The sequence below is a fragment of the Mustela lutreola genome, chromosome 8 (assembly GCF_030435805.1).
Source record: "Mustela lutreola isolate mMusLut2 chromosome 8, mMusLut2.pri, whole genome shotgun sequence".
Classification (NCBI taxonomy): Eukaryota; Metazoa; Chordata; class Mammalia; order Carnivora; family Mustelidae; genus Mustela; species Mustela lutreola.
The window spans coordinates 148,222,374-148,239,968 of record NC_081297.1 but is presented as its reverse complement, the minus strand read 5'-3'; the positions used below and the strand labels follow the sequence as shown (position 1 = coordinate 148,239,968).

General features: G+C 52.6%; 2 protein-coding genes across 4 annotated transcripts in view; one reads left to right on the top strand and one right to left on the bottom strand.

The window, feature by feature from the left end:
* Nucleotides 1–9,426, bottom strand: part of TTC38 (tetratricopeptide repeat domain 38) — a 24,620-nt gene extending 15,194 nt beyond the window's left edge. Inside the window, exons 1-5 of one of the 3 annotated variants that reach the window (XM_059187285.1) lie at nt 6,883–9,426; nt 5,847–5,924; nt 3,567–3,648; nt 2,053–2,224; nt 1,058–1,231 (exon numbers count right to left, since the gene is read on the bottom strand). In XM_059187285.1, coding sequence (XP_059043268.1) covers nt 1,058–1,231; nt 2,053–2,224; nt 3,567–3,648; nt 5,847–5,924; nt 6,883–6,915 — 539 coding nt within the window. In that variant the 5' untranslated portion in view covers nt 6,916–9,426. The remainder of the gene's footprint in view (nt 1–1,057; nt 1,232–2,052; nt 2,225–3,566; nt 3,649–5,846; nt 5,925–6,882) is intronic. The other 2 variants (XM_059187283.1, XM_059187282.1) reach the window with 2 other exon arrangements.
* Nucleotides 8,223–17,595, top strand: LOC131839856 (polycystin family receptor for egg jelly-like). The gene is made up of 2 exons (XM_059187550.1): nt 8,223–8,236; nt 9,674–17,595. The coding sequence occupies exons 1-2, from the start codon at nt 8,223–8,225 to the stop codon at nt 16,440–16,442; spliced, it is 6,783 nt and encodes a 2,260-aa protein (XP_059043533.1). The 3' UTR covers nt 16,443–17,595.

Below are 17,595 nucleotides of genomic sequence, written 5' to 3'. Positions count from 1 at the left end.
ACCCTGCCTGATCCTGTAGACTGCTGGCCCGGTCTGTGGATTTCAGACTCTCTTGCCAATCCCTGTAACTTCATGAGCCAATTCCTTAAAATCAATCAACCAATCTCCATACATACACACACACACACACACTCGCACACATACATACGTGTATGTGCGTATAAGTGATATGGCTACAGATATTCATACCCTCTTTGCTCTGTTTCTGTGAAGAACCCTGAGAACACAGCTCTCTAATCCATGAGCCCATCTGTGATGGACACAACCATGGTGTGGTTTTGTTTTTTTTAACTTGTATTTATTTAACTTGAGAGAGTGAGAGAGAGAGAGAGAGATCATGAGCAGGGGGGAGGGGTAGAAGGAGAAGCAGCCTCCTTGCTAAGCAGGGGGGACCCCGAAGCGAGACTTCATCCCAGGACCCCGAACCATGACCTGCCTGAGCAGAAGGCAGCCGCTTCACCGACTGAGCCACCCAGGCACCCCCATCCTGTGATTAGACATGATAGGGGTCTTTCGGTGTGGTGGTCACTAGGGTGGCTCCGGTACTCAGGGCCTCCCTCTCCTCCTGAGAACGGAACAGAGATGCACATCCTGCCCTCCCCTGGCTGCGTGACCAGCTCCGGCCGACGACTTGGAAGTGGCAGAGTGTGTCCCTTCCTTTCTGAGCCCTGCCACTGGGAGTCCCCCAGGGGTGCCCTCCTCTCTCCCTCAGTGATCAGCTAGATCCTCTGGGTCACTGATGCAGGAGGGAAACAGGAACAAGGTTGCAGAGCCCTCAGCCCTCCTGTGACAGGTGCGTAGTACGTGCGAGAAATGAGCCTTTGGAGAATCAGATCTAGGAGCTATTTGTTACTGTGGCACAACTACCCTGGGCTGATACATACGGTCCTGCCTCACCCACAGGACAGGATGCGATGAACAGCGAACAGAGAGACCTTTTCACTTGCAAGGACACGGAGAAGAGCCACAGTAGATTCAGTATTTTTAGGGCAGGGTCATGTTTTCAGGGCAGAGGAGGGGGAAGAAAGACACGACGTGGTTTCCAGCTGGCACGTACCTGCTCAGGGGGATGCTGGGTGTCCAGAAGGGGTAAATTCGGGCCACAGAATCTCGCATCTGCTCCTGGTAGCCCAGGTAAAAATAGGCATCGTGGGAAAATTTTAGGGCTAACATGTCTGTTGGGTGGTCCCAGAGGATCTGTTCCCATAGTTCACAGGCTCTGGAAAAGTTCCTGTGAGACAAAGAGAGATTTCTCCGCAACACTGGACGTACACTTTATCCACAGGAGGCAGAGAAGCCCTCGCTTCTTGCCAGTCCGCACCAATTCAACAGAAATGCATATAATATATCAGGAGGGGAGGGGAGAGGGAGGGGAGGTCGCGCAGAGAGGAGAGAGAGAGAGAGAGAGAGAACATACTATATATACACTCACACACAAAAGTTTCTGTGTTAGGTTGTGGCTCAGAAAATTGAAAAACCAGTGGGAAGCTTTACTCTGGAATTCAAACCAACCAAAAACTGGTTTAACAAGTTGCCAAAGCCGGTGAACCAGCTGCAGAAAGTCGGTAGGGCGGGGGGAAGCCCACCTTGGCCGGGCTGGCCACTGGCACTGACCCAGCAGAAAAGGCCAGGCACAATTTGCTTACTGCTTTGGAAGCCACATACCATCCACTCAGGTCACCTAGCTGGGCAGAGCGTCAACCCTGCCTGAGCAGATGCACTGGCTATCCCGGAGAGGGGCTGCAGGATCACGACATCCACACACAGGGGGACAGCTGTGGGGACAATGGAGGCAGGGGACAACCTTGAAGCCCACAGCAGACACTCACGAGGGTGTGTATGTGGCATGGATTATGTATGTATATGTATTAAGGATTTTGCCTTGAACGGTAGATCGGAAATCCTAGCCACCCGTCTCCTCATCTTTGGTCAGGTGCAGGCACAGCAGCAGACAGGGAGAGGGCCGCAGGAGGCAGGGTGAGGACCACCCCAAGTCCCCCTTGCCGAGGGTACTGGGTGCCCGTGGCATCGCCTGGCCAGGGAGGCTCTCACCCCTTGGCAAAGGTCTCCACCGCAGACACATGTAGCCGCTCCCGCTGCGTCAGCGGCTGTGTTTGGGAAACCTCCACCATTGTCTTCACGGCCTGATCCAGCTCCCTGTCCAGCCGCACGGAGCTTCCAGTGCCGATCAGCACGAGGCCATTGGCAATGGCGTGACCCATAGCTGGGGAAAGGTTGGAGAGCAACGAGTGACCGCGACGGCCCTGCCCCGCCCCGCCAGCCTGGCCAGAGTGTGAAATAAACACCCCCCATCCCAGGAGGGCCCCAGGCCGGCGGCCGGTGCGCTGCGCGCTGGGCCCCCACCACCGTCGGAGCTCAGCCGGACCCTGAGCGGCACACGGAGGAGCGGCACTGTGGACCAGTTTCTGCTAACAAGGGCGCTGCGGTGCGTGCCAGTGTCTGGGGCGTCTCCCCTCAGCCCTCCACTGGGTGGACCGGTTAGGCGCTGCCCGTGGGCTCCCATGGCCCTCCAGCCCTGCTTTCCCTCCCCTGCCAACACTCACTACCGCCCGCACAGAGACGCCAGGGAAGGGCTCAGCTGATGGTCCAGTGCCAGGGGCTGGTCTCTGGAGCACAGTGGGTTTGAGCCACGCCCATGCACGGAGAGCTTGGGGGTGCAGTGGGGGACGGGAGGGTCTGCCTCTGGCCCTTGCAGCAACCTTGCCGGCAGGTCCGCAGACCTCTAGGCCCTCCTTGAGCTTCCTAGCCCTCAGCCTGACAGAGCCAGGGTGTCTGCTGGCAGTTGGAACTCGGTCACTGGCCCAGGCCCGAGACCGAGGACCCGACTATAGTGTAGTGTTGGGATGACCCCGGTGGTCCCGGCTTCTATCCTGGGGCCAGAGGTCTGCTCAGCGTGCCTGAGCACACTCCTGACTCCTGGTCCCCTGTAGGCTGCGCTCAGCTTCCTTCTGCCCCCATTCTGGGCACTCTGTCCTCAGCAGGTTCCAGAATGCACTGGGCTGACCCACCTATGCCCACGGCACACACGGCTAATGTGGAAGGCAGCTACTGCTCACCACTGTACCACCAACACTCACGTGGCTTATCTGGGATGCCAACTTCTGTCATGAGGTCTCTGTGGCTGAGGCCTCACCAGCGTCCCGAAAGGCTGCCATAGCTGCCTCTCAGGCTCCAGAGACAGGTCCGGGATACAGAAAGCCTTATGTGGTCCCAGCCACCCAACTACCAGCTGGGTCATTTGGGATACATTTCTGGTTCCCTTTCTTCCTCTGAGAAGTGGGATCAGTATCTTTCATGCAGAACTGACCGACAATGAGGGAATAAATTAGGAAGATCCCTTCTGGAGAACCCGGCACCTGTACAAAACCAGCTGTTATTCCAAGCCCGACGGTGGCTGTCGGCTTCCTGCCCTCTCTCCGTGCAAATGCCAGCCTGATCACTGCCACCAGCCTGCCATCCCCATGCCAGCTGAGTCTCGAAGTCAGGGAACCAGAGAGGCATGGGACCCACACGAGGGGGCTCAACTCAGGGACGGCATCACTCACCGAAGGTTGGATCCGCGGCTTGGAGCTTCGACAGGCAGCCCTCAATGCCACCAAGACTTCTGTCGTTGGTCCATTTGACATACTGAAACAGAACAGACAGAACAGACCTGTCCCCAGGGAGTCCTTCGTTTGTGTTGACGAAGGCATGTGTCTCAGTCTGGATCTTCTCTCTAGAGAATTCAGGACTTTACAGTCCGAACTCCAAGCGACCACACCTGGGTTGGTGTCATGTGAAAAGACTAAACACCCAGAACTGAAGGCACGTTTTCTAGAAACGATCAGGTCACCATTTTCAGAAAGGAAAACATGTAACGGAAGCTTCGTCCTGACAGGCGACCTGCCCAGAGCAGTGGCTTCTTTAGTCAAAAGATGGGCCTTGAAATCCGATTACCACAGTAGGATTCATTCCTTCCAAAAAAGAACTTTATTAAACATTTAGGATAAAAATTTAGAAAGAGGCATGAAAGCCCAATGATCAAACTTAGTCTCACCCCCATTGGTAGATGTGTTTCTAATCCTTTTTTCCCCCAAAAAATGCTTATTTTGGGGGACACCTGCGTGGTTCCATTGGTGAGGGACAGGACTCTTGATCTCAGCTCAGGTGTTGATTTCAGGGCCATGAGTTTGGGCCCTGCAGTAGGCAAGAGAAAGTAAATAAAATAAATATGCTCATTTAAAAAAAAATCCTAAAACCATAATAGTACACTGGATTTTATTTATTTATTTTCTAAAGATTTATTTATTTATTTATTTATTTATTTATTCGACAGATCACAAGTAGGCAGAGAGGCAGGCAGAGAGAGAGGGCAGAGCAGGCCCCCCGCTGAGCAGACAGCCCCATGCGGGGCTCGATCCCAGGACCCTGAGATCATGACCCAAGCTGAAGGCAGAGGCCTAACCCACTGAGCCACCCAGGCGCTCCAATATACTGGAATTTAAAATGTGTCTCATCACGTTTGTCTAAATGTCTAGACATCACGATGTCTAACCTACATCTTCACAGAACTAGCCGAGCATGTTTTCCTAAGACACAGAGGAGGCAGTCTAACACAGACTGGCACAGTCTGACCCTGACCCATGGGACAGAATATACACAGGCCATGCGGGGGTCGGGGTAGACCATGCCACATTGAGGACTTGGGCTGTGTAACAAATCAAGGGCTCGACCAAGGCCAAAAGGATCAGGAAGAGCACAGAGCTCGCAGGCACACAGTGGAGTCCTGCGGCAAGCTAAGGGCATTTCATCGGCTGTGGCTTCTGCTTGGGTTTCTAAAAGCTTTTTCGGTCCTTAAGTCATATGGATGGACTTGGTAGGCAGTGCTCTCATTGCTCATGATAAACACCAGGTCTGGGGGTTTCTATTGGCATATACAGACCCAAGTGCATCCTGCTTCTGCCCTACCAGAATGCAGGAGCCAGCTCAGCTCCCTGGGCCTCAGTTTCCCCACCTGTCAGGGTAGTTGGACTGCACCTCTGAGACCCTCCCAGTTCCAAAACTATAGGCTCCTTCGCTGGTGTTGGAAATGGCTGGGAACACGGTGGACGGGCTCAGAACAGTCAAGCTGAGTGCAATATAGTCAAAGATTTGCTCCAGTCCAGGGCCCCAGGCCCTCAGTGGAGGGGACCCACATCAACCCCCGCAGGACACAGGGGGAGGCCCATGGAGGGCCAGCACCTCCATAAATATCCCACTGCTCTCTGCCCACCTCTGGGGCCACCTCTCAACTGTGCCATGGGTCGGCAAAGATGCCTCCAACACCAGGCCCCAGAGTACATAAATTTCACTGTCACTGGCTCCTAAATTCATCATGAAATGGAAAACAGCATGCACCACTTTCCAAGCTGTGGGCTCTGGGGATTCAAAGCATGATGAAGCATGTTTGTGTCGCCAGGACGCCCTACTGTACCCAAGCTGACCAGGAGATTTGGGTGGCCACGGGGCTGATGGGCTTTGCTGCTTATAAAACCAGAGTGCTGATAAAGGTGTTAAGCTGTAGAAGCTTCGAGTCTGGTGCCCGCCGTGGTCATCATTTAGCAGCTTTGCATGAGAGTGCATCGGGCGATAAGTGCGTTGGGCTAGAAATCGAAGTTCCCTGTGTTAGATGGGAGCGTGGGGCACAGCTGCTCACTTGCCGCAGGGCCGCTTACTTGCCGGCATAAAAAAGGGGATGCCAGAACATTTAAACATGAAAAATACGTTCCCTAAAAGCCTTCAGTAATTTTCAAACCTGCACGGTGGGCCTTCAGAGGGGAGACCACCACATTGCTCGGGGAGCATACCTGGGTCAGGGTAGCATCGAACAGCTTGCAGGCCTCGTTGCTTGTGGTTGAGAGTGGGAGCCCCGCATCCTTCCACGCCTACACATAGCGAGAAGAGAACACCCCTTTATCCTCCAAATGGAAACCCCCCACACCCAAGCACAGAGGGTCTCCAAATGCAGAAGCTTGTCACCCAGTCTGGGTTTCCAGAAACCCCAGCCTTGAGGGCATGGACTCTCAGATTTCAGAGACAGTGCAGAGCACACGAAGCTGAGCCCTGGGTGGGCGAACCTCATGTAAATTCCAGCGTGCGGGGGTCTCTGAGTAGCTGTGTGCCTCCTGGCAACGTCCTCTATCAGATCCTTGGCTGGCCCACATGGGGTTCTAGAGGATACATGGGGCACCCGTGCAGTGTCTGCTCAGAGAGCAAGCGCACAGTACATGTAAGTCCCTGATAAGACTGAAGGAAGGTCTGGGAGGCCAGGAAAGGGGTAGAACGCTAGCCTGCTTGGTGGGGAGGGTGGTATTTCCATCTGGCCCCCAAGTCTATCGGCCAAACACCAAAACAACGCCTCCCCTCTCTCAACTTCATCAGACACTCACACCTGTTCACCTTTAGAGCTGCCTTTGGGGCCCTACCAGGGCCTCACAGACCTGCGACTCCCCTGGGAAGAGAAATATCCTGTACCCACCCGTCCCCACCCCCAGGCCAGATTGCCTCTTGCATAACGCCGGGGCAAGGCCCCGGAACTCCACCTTCTTCTGCAAAATGTGTACAGGATTCCCACCCTGGAGGATCCCAAGCAAGCGGACGTCCCTCCTGTGCCATGCCTGGGCTAATGCTTTTTAGGTCCCGGGGTCTCCGAGGGGCCGACACACGCGGCCGGGGTCCCACGGGAGGGTGCTCTGGTCCCTTCCTGCAACCAGGACGCACGCCAGGACCTCACGACCGACTCCCCAGCTGACCTCCGTTCCCACGCTGGTGGATCCCGCCTCCTCCGCGGGCGCCACGCCAGCCCCGGGCCGTGGAGCCGGGCCGGGTTCTGCCTCCACTTACCTGGCAGTCACGCAGGGGAGCGGGAGCGGCCATGGAGCCGAGAGGGTGGCGGGGCAGGTATCAGGGTCCAGGCGCCTCCGCAGCCTTGCCTAGGGGGATGGGGGGAGGGGCCGGACACCGCGGGGCGGAGCGGGCGCGCTCCCGGCTCGCTCACTGGCCAGCGGCGCCGGCCCCGCCCCGGGGCGCTCTAAGGAGGTCCGCGCCTGCCGCGCAGGGGTTGGGCTGGAAGGGTCCGCCGCAGTGGGAGCGCCTACCCCGCCATCAGACACCTAGCCTGGGCCACAGGGCCCGAGGGCGCTCCACCCCTGCCAGGGGACTCCTCCCTGCTGGGGGCCCTGTTGGGGACTCAACTGTAGAGTCCCTTGAGAGGCAGGGGAACCCTAGAGCAGCTACCACTTTCAAGCTCTTCAGGGTGCCATCTTAAGCCTTGCCCAGCACACATGCCTGGAGGTCGTTTTTTGGAGTTAAATCAAACTGAATGGCGCTCACTACTAGAGCCTGTAGAAGAAAATCTGCTACATGATCCCATTAGGTAATGCTGATTAATATGCAACTAATATATGCTCAGGAACTGATTCCAATGTAAACGCAAAAGAAACCAGAGACGGGAGGAAAAACGGAATTCAGATCAATGGGTGCCTCCACCCCCAGTACTGAAGATTCTCTTTTCAAGGGTACCCTGAGGCCTTGCACTGCCCCCATAGTGCTGTCCCCTTACTTGTCTGTGAGTACCACGTGGGGGCGCTATTTTAATCTTTTCTGGTTATTCTTCTATCTTTTTGGATATCTAGATCTTTTATAATACTACCATTCCCCTCTGCCTACCGTCTGACTTCCTTGCTCTACCAAGTCTGCAAAACTTCCCAGAGTTTTATGTGGTTGTCACCACCAGAACACTGAACTTGCGCTTGTCAAGGACAGTAAAGGCCTTCCTACTCCAAACCCCATCGTTGCCTTGGCCACCTCTAGCACCTCCTCGTCCAATCTTCATCTGCTCTGACCCAGCAGACCAAGCTGCTCCTTTGATGAAATCCCCCTTCCTTTGGCTTTCAAGACACCATACCCTCCTGCTTTCCCTCCCACCCCACTGCCTGTCTCTGTCTGCCTCACCACTAAGTACGGAAGCGGCCAGAGTCTGTCTGTCTTCTCCATCTTGGCCTCCTCCCTATATGCCTCCTATGACCCCAATCTGAGTTTTCAGCCCTGACCTTTCCGGTTGTCTTAGCTCAGACTGATAAAACAAAATACCACGGAGGGGAGCGGAGTGGGGGCACTGTCTGAACAGCAAGGACTTATTTCTCACAGTTCTGGAGCCCCACGGCCAAGCTCAGGGTGGCAGCATGATCGCTTCTCAGTAAGGGCCATCTCCCTTCCTTGCAATGGCTGCCTTCTTCTGTCCTGACAATGGCTTGTCCTTCGGGGTGGTGCACTCAGAGAGAGAGGATAAGAAAAGAAAACCCTATTGCATGTTGCATTCAGAAGACCACTTTACATATAAAGACATACCTAAGCTGAAAAAGAAATGAATGAAAAAAAGATATGGCATGGAGACAGTAAGCATAAGAAGGCTAGTGTGGCTATTTCATTTCATTTTCCAGGTTTATTCAGATACAATCAACATATCATCTGGCATTGAACATCAGGACTTCCAGAGATGATTACTAGGGGTAAACAGAAACATCTCATCACGAGACAAGGACCAATTCACATGGACGTAACACCAATGTGTATCCATCTAATAGAGCCTGAAAAGACATGAAGCAAAGATGGACAGAAAGAAAGGGTCAAAGACACAGTTTCCCAGTCAGCACAGGAGAGAGTAACGGCCTCTCTCAGCGAGTGATAGAAAACCAGAGAAAACCCAGGGAAGACATAAAAGATGAAACACTTGGGTACCCACTCTCTTGATCTAGTTGATGTCTGTAGGACAACCCACCCAATGCCCTTGTTTTTAAGGGCACCAGGACGATACAGCAAGGTAGACCACACTACTGTATGGGCTCTCAAGCAAGTCTCAGTCCATGCAAAGGCTCAAAATCAGATGGAATGTATTCTCTGACCACGATAGACTTAAGTTAGAAACCAGCATAACTGTAAGATTTTACACAAGCTCCAAATACTGGGAAATTAAATAAGCCACTTGAACTGATGGTTCAAAACCCAAACAGGAACAAGTAGAAATAGTTTAAACTGAATGATAACAAAACTAGGCAAGCATGCAGGAGGCAGTTAAGCAGTGTTTGGTGGGACATTTACAGCATTAAATGCTTCTAGAGAAACGAAAAAGATCTAAAGACAAGGATTTGGAGTTTCATCCTAAGAAAGTAGGAAAAGCAAATCAAGAAACCCCGACTCAGACCTCCCTAGGCTCTCAGGAAGATCACAACACTGTGGTTTTTTGCCAGTGGAAGGGGATGCCAGCTAAGGTGGGGCCTTTCCAAGCTGTTGGGAGCCTGGGGCACCTTAATTCCAAGAGCACTCCTGCTTGGAGGCCTACAGGAGCAGGAAAGGGAGGGGGACCCCGGAAGCCCAACCCCATTCCATGCTCCAGGGTGGTGACCCGCAGCCCGCGCCCAGCCCCCAAGCCCGCGACCCCCGCCCCCCCCCCACTCCCCCACCCCCAACACCAAACGGTTAGCCAGATCCCGCGGCTACAGCTGTGGCTCCCAGGTTGCCCTTCAGGCAGCACCATGCGGCTTAGAACACTGCTTCTCCTCCTCCTGGGCCTGGGCCTGGGCCTGGGCCTGGGCCTGGGTCGCAGACGCCTCCCGCGGCCCACCTATCCTGGCAGAGCCCTGGCTGCCATCACCAACTCCCGGGCGACCGCCTCACCGGAGTCCGGACCCCACCCTGCGGATCCCGCCTTGGCCAGACGCCCCTCGCCAGCCGCCTGGACTCGCGGCCCAGCCCTCGGAGACGCGGCCGCGCTGCGCGCTTGGAGGGCCGCCCCGGGCCTCGGGGAGCCGGCCGGCAGCGCCCGCGTCCACCTGCGGCCCCGCGCGGCCCCTGGCGGCGGCGTGATCCTGGCCGGTGGCGGCCGCCTCTGCCTGCCCCGCGGCCCCGCGCGCCCGCTCTGTGTCCTGCTGCGCGTCCGGCTGCGCGCGCGCTTGGCCGCCGCGCCCGCGCTCGTGCACCTGCGGCTGTCTGCGCGCCGCGGCCGGCTGTCCCTGCTGTGGCGCACCGCGCTGCCCCGCGCGCCCGGGCGCCCGGAGTGGACCTTCTGGCTCGTGCCGCTGCGGCCCGCCGGCCCTCGGCGCCCCCGCCGTTCCACCTCCGACCTGCCGGCCGCCGGGCCTCGCCCCTCCGCGGGCTTCGTGGCCCAAACGCAGTGTCCCACGGATGGGCCCACGCCTGTTGTCCTGGAAGCTCTCACCTCGGATGGGCCTCAAGCCATCCAGTCTTCCGTGTCCTGCCAGGTATCCCCAGAGGCGCCGTGTGAGATCACCATGGTGAAGATCAACAGGAACAAAGATGGTGAACCCTTGGTGCTGACCAGGAAGATGGAGGCTACCCTCAGTGTATCCATTAAGCACAACTGCCCTAACACCACCTCAATTGTTCCAGAGTGGGACGTCTTTCCCGTGCGCTCCGGAAACATCCCGGACTGGAGTGCACCTTTGAAAACACGGGACACCAGACTTGGAATATCTCCACTACATTTGGAAATCCGCCCCAAAACCTTATCTTTCGGGTCGTATGCTTTCAGATTCACACTCAACATCTTTGATGCAAAAACAAAGATACTTAAGACAAAAGGTTCAGATTTCATCTATGTCAACATCACTAGAAGTGATCTATTGGCATTTATTCCCGGCAATCCCGACTTCGTAATCCAATTCACAGACAGGCTGATTCTGCAAGGAAGGGCGTCCTCTGATGCAGATTCGGAAAACCCATCCGAGGGAATGCTTTTTTCTTGGTACTGTACCACTGATCCGAAAAACTACCAGGGACATAAAATCACAGTGATGAGCAACAGCGTCTGCGCCCCACAGCAGACTGATCTGAACTGGAAGGAAGCCTCTGGTCCTGTCCTCACACTTCAGCCAAAAACACTGAAAGGTGGAGGTGTGTATTTTTTCAGAATGGTGATCCGCAAGGGTGCTAGGAGAGCCCATATTGATAGAAAGGTACACGTGCTAAAGGGACCAGTCCCCACAGCAAACATCTCGTGTATTGAAAACTGTGATGCAGTTTTGGGTATTTCAGCCAGATTTTCTTTGTTTCTCAATTGCACAACTGGTTCAACAAGCCAGGATGTGTATAAATGGTTGATTCTGTCATCTCTAGGGGATGAGTTAAACTTTGACTGGGCAAAACACACCACAACAGGAAGGAATGAGGCTCATTTGTCTATAAAACCTTTTGCTTTGAAGGATTTTCCTGAAGCTAAGTTTTGGGCTTCTGTGCATTTAGCAACTTGGAGTGGGCATAATGTGGACTTGAAGCACCCGTTTGTTATCAACCATGTCCCTGAAACCGGAGAGTGCAGCATTAATCCAGCTACAGGAGTTGCCTTTGTTACCAGGTTTGTCATCCGGTGCGATAATTTTAAGGATAAGAACATCCCACTTACGTACAAAATGGTAGTCTCTGATTTGTATGGTTTGGGTCAGATCAGTTCTGTGAAAGAGAACACCTTGGGGGCCATCCTGTATTTGGGGAATGAATCCACATCGCCCCCTTCATTTCTCCCCGTGGGTGTGTTGCCTAATCGTTATGCGATGAAGATATTTGTTCAGGTGTATGACTCTCTAGGAGCTTTTTCTCAGGCGACTTTGTATGCAACCGTACATGCCCCTACGGATAAAATCTCAGCAAAGGGCGTGCTCGATCGCTTATTCAATTTCACCATGGGACCAAATTCATCGCTATCTACTTTGCTTGACAGCCAGGAATTTCTACCTGCAGGCTATTTAATATATATAGCAGCTTCTGTTTTGAATATCATGAAACCTGAATTAAGTTTGGAAGCTGACAAAGCCAGACTCCGGGAATACCTTGTCAACCAGACTTTCATTCTTCCCAATAGCACTTTGGTGGAAATTAGCCAGGTTGTCATGAGTGTTACTGAGTTAACCCAGACGACCACTGGATTCACTCGAATGGCTCAGAAACTGGCCACAGTGAGGATTTGGCTAGCAAATCGAGCCCTACAACAGTCTCGACAGAAGGATTCACACGTTTACTCTGAACAAATAGAAACAGTGAGCACTGGGATATTAACAACTTTGTCTAATATCTTGAAACTGACCGTTAGCTATGAAGTGGTTGATGAGCCTTTCTACGTGTTGGAATCACTAGCAGACACAATACTGGCGGGTAAAGTGCCAGGGAACGAGACCACCGCAATGACGGCCTCCAGCCTTAACGTGTATGTCAGGAAAACTGAAAGTTGGGATGTTACTGATATCTTCATGAATGAGAAAAGCAGTCGCAATTATTTTCATCCGACGGTAAATGTGAGCAATATTCCTACTTTATCTGAAAACGCTCCAATTTCCACCATGTTTTGTGAGTTTGCAGATGATCCCTTTCCTTGGATGAATGATCAGGAAAGCTGTTCGGCAGAGGTGGTTGGATTCAGGATGACAGGAACCACACCTGACGGCGACGTGGTCGAGATCATGCCTGATGTAGCAGAAGTGTACATCGCCAGAAAAAACTTGAGCTTTGCAGCTTTTAACCTCACAGTGGGACCCGAGAGTGAGACCGAGGGAGCTGATGAGTCCTTGAAAAGGACGACAGGGAAGTTTAGGGTTGAGGTGGACAGCAGTGTAGTGAAGGAGTTGCTGGTCCACATTGTGACCGAAGTGACCGTGTTGTTCACGGTGTTGGTGTACGCTGGCAGTGAAATTACCCCCACTGCTCTGGTCGCCACCTTCCTTGTGCCCCATGACTTCCCTCCCATGACCAACCAGAGTGACCTGTTTGACTCAGCCTGTGCCGTTAGGGAGGCCCGCGTGGTTTGCCTTCCAGCGTCCCTGCTGCAAGTCATAGCTCAGCGAGGCGGCTCGCCTGAGTGCACCTTGGTCATAGCTCTGCAGGCACCTCGTTTTGTCCTGGCAGCCAATGATAAGCTCGTGAGAATCGCTCTTTTCAGTGCTCACTGCCTAGACATGTATGGGATCCAGAGCGATTGGAGAGAAGATACCTGTGTTCTCGGAGAGAGGACCACGTGGCGAAGAGTGCACTGCATCTGCCAAAGGACAAGGAGGGTCCGGCGGCAGCTGGATCTAATAAAACAAGCCAACCGGCACCTGCAAATCCACTTTCTGAAGGCCAATGTGATTGTGCTCCCTAATGCTGTGGATCTAAGGTTGGAGGTCATCAAGAACGTAACCCACAACCCTGTGACGCTCGTCACTGTACTTTTCATTATGATGATGTACATAATCCTAGCTTTCTGGGCTTTGCTGATGGATGGGAGGGATCGGTATCTTCGGCTACACGTGATAATTCTACTAGATAATGATCCTTATGATAAGGTGTGTTACCTCGTGACTATTTTTACAGGAAGCCGATTTCGGGCCGGGACCAGGGCCGATGTCTTCATGCAACTTATGGGAACGGAAGGTGCCAGCGATGTGCATTGTCTGAGCCATCCGCATTTTACAACCCTTTACCGGGGAGGCATCAACACTTTTCTCCTAACCACGAAAAGGGACTTGGGGGACATCCATTCCATTCGTGTGTGGCACAACAATGAGGGCAAATCCCCCAGCTGGTATCTAAGCAGAGTCAAGGTAGAAAATCTGTTCAGCCGACACATCTGGCTGTTTTTATGCCGGGAATGGCTTTGTATTGACACCTCTTTGGACAGAACACTTCATGTTACCCACCCAGACCAACCTATCAACAGAAAGGACTATTTCCTGATAGAATCAGCTTACAGGATGGGGAGAGATCACTCATGGTTCTCTATTTTCTCCCACAATACTTCTAGGGCATTCAGCAGGCTGCAGAGACTGTCCTGCTGTTTGGCAATTCTGATGGCCTCCCTTCTGTGTAATATTATGTTCTTTAATCTCGACAGACGAGAAAATTTGGATTCAGGAGAGGGGAGCTACGTCAGGTCAATGATGATAGGACTGGAAAGTGTGTTAATTACGCTGCCTCTGCAAATATTGATCATTTTTCTCTTCACCTACTCCCAGAGGGAACCTCGTGTGACTCTAGAAAAGGTATCTCCCCGGAAGGCTTCTCCCATGGAACTAGAGAATTTATACTGGGAGGAATTTCTGAGAAGATGGTATGCCCGTGAGTCTGGGGACTCATCCACCAAGGCGGCTTTGGAGCCTCCAATTGGGAAAAGGCCTAGACTTCAAAAGACTGCCCAGGCGCTGTCTGTGACATGGCAGCAGCCTAAGAAGATAGAGAGCAGGGACTCAAGCACCCAGTCAACAAACATTAATGCCAGTAACACAAACACAAATAACAATCAAAATGTTACTTCCAGAGAGCCGCCATCCCATGCGGGTTCCACTCTGGAACTCAAGGAGAAGAGCAGTTTCGTTCTGCCTTCCTGGTGCCTTCATATAGCGTGGGTGCTGGTTTTCGCCACGTCCATTATATCTTCGTTCTTCATCATATTTTATGGGCTGACCTATGGCTATGAAAAGTCAATGGACTGGCTCTTCGCATCGTTTTCTTCATTCTGTCTGTCCATTTTTCTGGTGAAAACGTCTAGAATTCTACTTCTGTCAGGCTTCAGAACACGTAGGCCCAAGTATTGTAAAAACCTTTCATGGGAAAGCCAGTTCCGCTACACTGAGATCGAGTTAAAGAGCACTCTGAGCCCAGAAGAAATGCAGAGGCAACACGAGCAGATCATGGAGATCCAAAGATCGAGGATGTACCAGCCCCTCACCGAAGACGAAATCCTAATATTCAAGAGGAAGAAGGCAATTAAGAGAAGGGCTTTCCTGTTCCTGTGTTACGTTCTGACTCACTTCATCTTTCTAGCCCTCCTGTTGAGGCTCGTCGCCCTCCTGCATCACACGGACAGCTTTTACTATAACCAGTTTGTTCGCGATCGGTTCTCTGTGGATCTCGGCTCGGTGACCAAGCTGGAGGACATCTACAGGTGGCTGAACAGCGTGCTGGTGCCCCTGGTCCACAACGACCCGAATCCAGCCTTTCTGCCCGACAGCTCCTCTAAAATCCTGGGGCTTCCACTGCTGAGGCAGGTGAGGGCAAGACCTGGCGATAAACTCTGCCTGCCTGCCAACTTTGCCCAAACCAGCATGGGAAGAGAAATCCATTGTCATCCCAGCTATGGCACTGACCCGGAAGACACCAGAAGCTACTCTGGCCTTTGGAACCAAGTTCTCAAGAGGCCTGAGGATAAGAATACCAATGGGTTTACTTACAAGCCTCCAGGGAAGATCTGGGGGTATGTCTCCCACGGACTCTTACACACCTATGGGTCGGGAGGCTATGCGTTCTATTTTTTCCCAGAGCAGCAGCCTTTTAATTCCACCGTGAGGCTCAGGGAACTCCAGAGCAGCGAGTGGCTTGATGAGAACACGTGGGCCGTGATTCTGGAGCTGACCACCTTCAACCCAGACGTCAGTCTGTTCTGTAGCATTTCTGTCGTTTTTGAGGCGTCTCAGTTAGGAGTTGTGAACACGAGCCTGTCCGTGCACTCCTTCTCGCTTGCTGATTTCGACAGGGAGACTTCGGCAGAAATCTACTTGTATGTGGCCATTCTCATTTTCTTTTTAGCCTATGTGGTCGATGAGGGTTATATCATCATGCAAGAAAGGGCCTCGTACGTGAGAAGTGTGTACAATCTGCTCAACTTTGCTCTAAAATGCATATTTACTGTGCTGATTGTGCTCTTCTTTAGGAAGCACTTCTTGGCCACTGGCATAATTCGCTTTTACTTGTCGCACCCTGAGGATTTCATTCCGTTTCATGCGGTTTCTCAAGTAGATCACGCCATGAGGATCATTTTGGGTTTCCTGTTATTTCTGACCATTTTGAAGACCCTCAGGTATTCCAGAATCTTCTATGACGTGCGCCTGGCTCAGAGGGCCATTCAAGCGGCCCTTCCCGGCATCTGCCACATGGCCCTGGTGGTGTCCGTGTACTTTTTTGTGTACATGGCATTTGGCTACCTGGTGTTTGGTCAACACGAGTGGAACTACAGTAACCCGATTCATGCTACGCAGACGATATTCTCCTATTGCGTTTCAGCCTTTCAGAACACCGAGTTCTCCAACAACAGGGTTCTGGGGGTCCTGTTCCTGTCATCCTTCATGCTGGTGATGATCTGCATATTGATCAACTTGTTTCAGGCCGTGATTTTGTCTGCCTATGAGGAAATGAAGCAGCCCGTGTATGAGGAACCATCAGACGAAGCGGAAGCAATGACCTATCTGTGTCGCAAGCTAAGAGCAATGTTTAGGTTTCTGACCTTCCAACCCAGGGACGAAGATGAACCAGAGTTCTTTGTCAACATGCTGTATGGGCAGCCAGAGAAGAACAGCCGGCGGTTTCTGGGGCTGAAAACCAGAAACATCAAGGGGAAGAAAATGGTTTACCTTGTTGTGTGATGAGTGACAGGGTCAAGACCCACAGGCAAGAGACCCACCCCTGCCCCGGTGCTGGTTCTCCGGATGTAAGGAATGTTGAATGGCTCAGCAGTGCTCTCTTCTCGTGTCCTGCACAATGCACATCCCTACTACATTCAGAAGTGTCTCCTTCCACCTTTGGCCTCTACTCCTGAGTGCTGGGTGTAGGGCAGTCTCCAGCGTGGGACCAGGGCCGATGTCCCTTTAAAGGGGAACTCGGTGTCCTTGGAACCCTCAGCTGTTTAGTGTAGTAGAGACCCGGAGTTGGGCAGAGAGCTCTAAAGCGTCCCCACTCTACTTCCCTAGGGAGGAGCATTCTCTCCTGCGACTTCTCCTCCGTGCTGGGTGTCAGGAGTTTGTGGGTCCCTCAGTCACTTTGGGGTATCCCCTTGCAGAGCAGAGCTGGGAAACCCCTCTCAACCCTTGACTTCCCCTCCACACCAGACCTCTCACCATCCAGCTGGGCCAGGGCTGGAGGGCCAGTGTACCAACATCAGGATCTCTCTTTCTGTTTACGAATTTAGGGAAGGGACCTTTAGGTCAGGAGTCTGAGCTTCCCATCTACGTTTGATGGCTATTGCCAGTTAAATCTGTGAAATATAATATCATTTTTCTGACCATTAGACATGAATTTTGTTCAACAGCAAAAAGGCGTGTGTGTGTGTCTGTTTGTCAGGGGCAGTGGGCTCACACCGAAAGACAGTAAGTGTTCTCTATATTGACTTTAAGAATTTGTCCATCTAGGTCTTGGGCTCTGGGTAATTTACAGCATGGTGGTTTACTGCAGAATAATAAAGAAAATGTGGTTTATTGTTTAAGAGCAATATGGCTCGAACTCTTACAGTTCTGCTCAGAAGCATGTTCATTTATATAGATGCCACTTTAAGCTTTATCGGAATTAAATGTGAGATTGCTCCTGTGAGACTTGTCGTGATTTCTGTATGTACAGGTGGATCCTGCTTCCCCAGGGAGAGCCAGTGAAGGGGGACAACCCAAGCAGCTGGGAGACAACTTTGTTCCAAGGCATTGATATTCATTGGGTGCCCCTGTGGTCCTGAGCTGTGCTGGAATGGCTCACAGACACGCACATGTGCTTTCCATGCCACTCACACAAGAGTGTCTGAAGGTCAGATTT